The 6,356-nt window shown below is 45.4% G+C and overlaps 1 protein-coding gene across 1 annotated transcript; it reads left to right on the top strand.

Moving 5' to 3' along the window:
* Positions 1-3,573: 3,573 nt before the first annotated feature.
* On the top strand, positions 3,574-5,586 carry LOC120808719 (shaker-related potassium channel tsha2). The gene has a single exon (XM_040161804.2). The coding sequence runs from the start codon at positions 4,150-4,152 to the stop codon at positions 5,584-5,586; it is 1,437 nt and encodes a 478-aa protein (XP_040017738.1). The 5' UTR covers positions 3,574-4,149.
* The last annotated feature ends 770 nt before the right edge of the window (positions 5,587-6,356 follow it).

The following is a 6,356-nucleotide window of genomic DNA, read 5'->3' on the forward strand; positions in this document are numbered from 1 at the left end:
TAAAATGTATGCAATACACCATTTACACTTTGTTCTATAGTATGAAATTAAAATCTCTGTGCACATGTATTGCATCTGATTGCATCATCAATCTCGGAACCCATTGGCTGTTGCTCTGAGGACAATTCATCCTCTGGCGGCCGGTGTACATTGATTTAATGGTTTATTTTGTGAAATCCAAAGCTAAACCATCGTTAGGTGACAGCCGTGGGTTCCCAGACGGCAATTTGGCCAATGCATTCCACCTATTTGGCTCCCACCAGGTACGAACCAGAGCGTAGTAATAGTAATAATGCATTGCTGAATAAAAAAAGGAATATCGCTTTTATATTCAAGGTTACAAATCGTCTCAAAAATACAAATCTATTTTGCTGCATTCATGATGACAACATGATCTGATCAGCAATTAACTTTTGAGTCTGTCGCTTGTGCTGCAGTCGTATGTGATTGGCTGCATATCGGAGCCCACCTCCTCCCTGGAGAATTCCTTTCTTCTCCAAGGCATCACGTGACTCCCTCCTGGCTCCGTCTGATGGTGGAATCTGAAATCCCTCAGTGACCTGACCGATCCCTGTTCACTTAATACTACAGTACATTCAATGGTCACAGCTTTGGCTTAAAGCTTCATCATGTAAACGTAACATAGCATGTAGAATAACATCACATTTAATCACATCTTACTTAAACACCATTGTGTTTAACTCACTTCTATATGGTCCAAAATCAGAATGTTTGCCTCGCTTTGCTCATTCACTACCTGACAGGAGAAAAACTCCCAAAAAAAACTCTTTGGGGAGAAAATTGTGAGAAATTCATAAAGGACGGGAATTACATTACAATTACAATCACATTGTGACAGGATATTAATGTGTACAGTAATTATATGACTTAAATTACTACAAATTGTGTTCGATTCATATTGCAATTATTTCATCTAACAAGCTAATGTAATAACTAACATCTAACATCACACAAACTACAATTCTAACACTAAACATTACTACATGTATTATAATTTCTACTACTAGGTGTGCTCAACTACTTAAATCCCTAACAACCTTAACCCCTCGTTTGTCTTTTGTTTATATGTTATTTGGAAAGAAAACTCCTGTGTCACGGTGTGGTTCACTTCCTGTCTTATTTTGTAGTTTTCTGCCACTCGTGTCCCCGGGTAACTTCACATCCTGCCTTGTCTCGTCATCCCCTGTGTTCGTCTAATAGTTTCCACCTGTGTCCAATCACCTGCACCTCCCTTGTGTATTTAAGCCATGTGTCTCTTGTGTCACTTGTCGCGTCATTGTCTTTTGCCACGCATGTCCTGTTCTTGTCTTTCGCCCCCGTAGGTCCATGCTTGTGTGTTTTTGCCCCTTGGCCTTTTGGATTTTGGACCCTTTGATTATTAAAGTCTTTTGTTTTGGAAAAGTCTGTGTTTGAGTCCTGCCTTCCACCCTCAACCCTGACACTCCTGTATTAATATTGTAAGTCTGTAGAGTTTATGTAAAACCTCTTAAACCAGAGGCTTCTATGTGGCTCAACCTTTATAGACTCGTTCCAGCGTCTGAGACGCTGTCATCACCCGGCCAACAGAGCATACGTCAGACCCGCTCAAATGCCCCTATTTTAATTTGAGCAGAGTAGTTGGCACTGGAAGGATGTGATCCGAAGGAGCTGTTGACTAGGACCGCTGACCTTCTAAAAACTTTCAATTTATAACACACCCTCTCTCACACACACTCACGCTCATACATAAAGGATATGCGCACATGCATTCATTCACCAATCTAAGCCAGATGCAGACTTACAGAAATACACACACGCTTTGTAAATATTTCTAAATCTTAGGGGAAAGCACTACTGCGATTACCTCACATCTGTAATCACTTAGGAAGGAACCTCCTTTTGTCTATTTTTAGAAAAACAAGCTGAAGAGGAAGAATTCCTCAAAGTGCTAAGAAACATTGACTTAAAAAGAAAAACATGTATTGTCTTTTCTACTCTCTGAGCATAAAACAATAGATTGCTAACAGTTTTCGTATTATAATTTATTGTGATGTCAAAAAAAATGGAACGTTGTGAAGTAAAAATCATTGTTTTCATATTTTATCTTTTTAATCATGTTCAAATAAATGACTGAATTAATGCAGTTGTGCTATCGCAATTATCAAGTCATGATGATACAAATGGCAGTCAAATCCCACTGATCTTCACAACTTTTCATTCACCCTGAATAACACAGAGAAAGCAGATGTTTCCTTGGTGGGAGTGAAGCCAAAGTATCTCATTTCCATGGGGGTCTCCTGCATTCATAGACTGAGCCATTAATAACGAAGGGAGGTTCCTCGCTGTCAGCATTCATGCATCCTGCAAGGTTTATGGCATGTGCCTCCCAGGCTACGTCTCTTTACAGGCTGTCAGAATGCACGTACACGCATATCTATCTCAATGTGCAGATGTATGAATTGTATTAGAAGGCACAGCTGCCGGAGAACGACAAATATTGAATAAAGGATGAACAAAGGTGGCACAGGTGCCTGGATCTTGATAGATCAATGAAGCTTAGTATTTCCTTTTTTTCTGCAAGGGTCAAATGTCCATTCCTCTGCTTGTTTGTTAGTGTTTGTTTCCTTGGTTACAATCGAGGCCTGACACCTTGCCATGACCCACACAGCCATTTGTTGAAGGCTATGTGCTAACACATTAGCAGCAGGCGGCTTTGTGTCCTGGCACTGACATTTGACTCTGACATCCAACCCTTTGTTCAGTAATGGAAAAGGCCGAACGCACTGTGCTCCTCTGGGAAACCCATGCTTGTTAAACTGACAAACCAAAAAAAACAACCTCTGACATATAGTTTGCCGTGGCATGTTATACCCACCAGAATTGCCACGCATCAGCATAATAGTGCCAACTGTCCAGGTTGGTTTTAGCAACACTGATTATCGCCCTTGGGCTATTATTGTTCCACTACGGTGACTAAATTCCCCGATGCAGCTTTATGAAGGGATTGAAAGTGAAAAAAAGAAATTAGCTATGAATAGATCACAATGCTGCGATTACTTCACTCTGTAAACCCGGGCCACTTTTTTATAAGCTTTTTATCATTCAATCTTCAATAGTAGTAATAGAAATGTTACACCTGTGACACTGGAGCTTGTGTTGTATGTCTATCTTGACTGCAGAGGATTTTGCGGGGACTGAAAAGGAACTTATACAAAGTGCTTGCAGCTGTTTGTTTTTGACACCTCAGCATCACAGCGCCCCCCCCCCCCACCGGGGCCAGCTTGTCTTCAAGGGGTCCCCATCTCCCAAGTTGTACAACTGAGCTCTTAAAGTGCTTTGAACAGTGGATGTGGCTTCCTGAAGATGCCACCTTCTCTGGTTTACTCCCTGAATCCCCGCCCCACCCCCCTTCTTCAAGGCATTCAGGTTATTTCATCTTATTTATTTCAGGACGCAATTTATGGAGCTATTCGACACTTTGGTTCATTCTCTTGCTTCTAAAAACCTTTGGCCCGTGACCCACGCGGTCTGGGTCCCCGAGGTTCCCCTTGTGACCAGAATAGCACCGTGATTTCATGAATGAGGGACCGGCCCGGGGCTGGAGACTTTTTGAGTGGACCGTGGATCTGGAAAGGGTATTTGGACCTTGTTCTGAATAAATCCAGACCGAAGGCTGTGATGCGGGGTATTGGCTTGCACATCAAGATGAAAAAGATTACACTTGTAAGGCAATCCATTCACTTGTACTGTAAATCACTCTGCTAGTGAAGCAAGCGAATGCGAGAGGGACAGCAGCAGCAGCAAATGTCATCTGGTCTTTCAACTTGGGGAGGGCTTTGGAGTTTAAAATGGTGTGAATATGATAGCCGTAGCCATCGGAATAGCTTAAGCAAGTGGAGATCTGTCTGCACCATTGAAAGTTGACAGTTCAGAGGCACTAATCTGACAAAGGACGGTGTAAATCAACAACCGCACACCGTTTTTGGATACAACACAAACCAAAACGCTTGGGGAGCTCGACAAAAAGGCACCTTTCTCTCGTGCGGCCGCATGAGACGAGGAAGTTGGGAGGACACCTCGGGCAAAAGGGCAAAAGGGGGGAGACACTGAGGAGGTGAGTGACGGATTTACCCTCGGAGGGGTAAAAAGATGACCGTGGTGTCCCAGGAGAACCACGACGACACTGTGGTCGTAACGCCTCTGCTGCAGGATGCTGTCGACGCGGAACCAGCGGACCAGGAGTGCACCGAGAGGGTGGTCATCAACATCTCGGGTCTGCGCTTCGAGACGCAGCTAAAGACCCTCTCCCGCTTCCCGGCCACGCTTTTGGGAGATCCGCGCAAACGGATGCGCTTCTTCGACCCGCTGAGAAACGAGTACTTCTTCGACAGGAACAGGCCGAGCTTCGATGCCGTCCTCTACTATTACCAGTCGGGGGGGCGGCTTCGGAGGCCCCTGAGTGTGCCGGTGGACATTTTCCTGGAGGAATTGCGGTTCTACGAACTCGACGAAGAGGTCATAGAGATGTTCCGCGAGGACGAGGGTCTGGCGCGGGAGGAGGACCGCCCGCTGCCGAACAACGTGTATCAGCGCCAGTTGTGGCTCCTGTTCGAGTACCCGGAGAGTTCGGGACCGGCGCGGATCAACGCCATTGTGTCAGTCATGGTTATTTTAATATCCATCATTATATTCTGCTTGGAGACTTTACCCGAGTTTAGAGAAGTCCCCGCAGTGCCGGCCAATCCCGCCAATGGAAGTGCTCACGGCCAAGAGCCCAGTCCGTTTACGGATCCGTTCTTCATGGTGGAGACACTTTGCATCGTGTGGTTCTCCTTTGAGTTCACCATGAGGTTCCTCTCCTGTCCCAGCAAAGCAGCTTTCTTTAAAAACATCATGAACCTGATCGACGTCGTGGCCATAGCTCCGTATTTCATCACCCTGGGCCTTGATCTCGCAGAGCACCAGGGCAGCAGTCAGCAGGCTGCGTCTCTGGCGATCCTGAGGGTCATCCGTCTGGTGCGCGTTTTCAGGATCTTTAAACTTTCCAGACACTCAAAGGGTCTCCAGATTCTCGGCCAAACGCTTCACGCAAGCCTCAGGGAGCTGGGACTTCTCATATTCTTCCTGATTATTGGAGTTGTTTTATTTTCCAGTTCGGTTTATTTTGCAGAAGCAGAAGACCCCGAGTCGGTATTCACAAGCATACCCGATGCGTTTTGGTGGGCCGTGGTGACAATGACCACGGTGGGGTACGGGGACATGTATCCCACCACCATCGGGGGGAAATTCGTTGGATCTCTGTGCGCCATCGCCGGAGTGCTGACCATCGCGTTGCCCGTCCCCGTCATAGTGTCAAACTTCAATTACTTCTACCACAGAGAGAACGAGGATGAAGAAAATGTCCTGTACGTGCACGTGACGTGCGGACAGCAGCAGCAGCCTTCCTCGAGGGAATGTGATTCAATCAAAAGTGACCAGTCGCCATCCAAAACGGAGTCATCTCAGGGGAGCGACGACTTGGAAGCTTTGACATATCCGAACATAACGCCGGTGGAGACATACGTAGCGAGACTGACAGATGTATAGAACCTTGGGATACCTGTTTCTTGTGAGTTGTCATTGGGTGGACATAACCAACAATTTAGGCTGCTTCGTGTCGGATGGTGCAGTTGTCGGTTTTTACGCAAGCTGTCTGTGGTGGTTCCTAAACTGGAGCGCTAGAACTTCATCCATACTCCCACTTCAAGAGGAGGGTTTGCTTTGATTCACTCCATGGCAAGTGAAAAGTAATAATCAATTAGGGAGCTGTTCACCAACGCGTAAAACGCACGAGTCCTCACAGGACAACATATGAGACGCTCCACGTGGAATATTTGAAACACAATCAGCAAAATTTGAATTTCACGATAACAAACTTCCAATCTTTGAAGGGAAAGTAAAACATTGAACGAAAAAATGTGTAGATGTTCTCTTATATATCTCTCATTTTAGGCAAACATGTCTATTTAAAAAGCTGGAGCTAACGCACGAACCCAACTTTGCCCTCCTATTTCTGAGAAGATCACACATCCTGTTCCTAAAGTCCAGACGTTCACGTAGAAGAGGAGAGGTAAGCCGTGCGTCAAAGGGCCCGCGGGACGCCACTGACCAGCGAACAGCAAACATCTCATGATCATCAGATTCTTTTCCAAAATGGAGACAGCTCTCTAGAGATACAACTCATATAACACTCAACGTTTTCTTGCAGCTTGTAAATAATCTTTCATATGACTCGGATCGGAAGAAATGAGCACTGAGCGCCACTCTGTGGAGGATAAACATCCCTGCAGACAAAGCTTGTGCTCAGGCTCAACTTT

Source organism: Gasterosteus aculeatus, chromosome X (assembly GCF_964276395.1).
Source record: "Gasterosteus aculeatus chromosome X, fGasAcu3.hap1.1, whole genome shotgun sequence".
NCBI lineage: Eukaryota > Metazoa > Chordata > Actinopteri > Perciformes > Gasterosteidae > Gasterosteus > Gasterosteus aculeatus.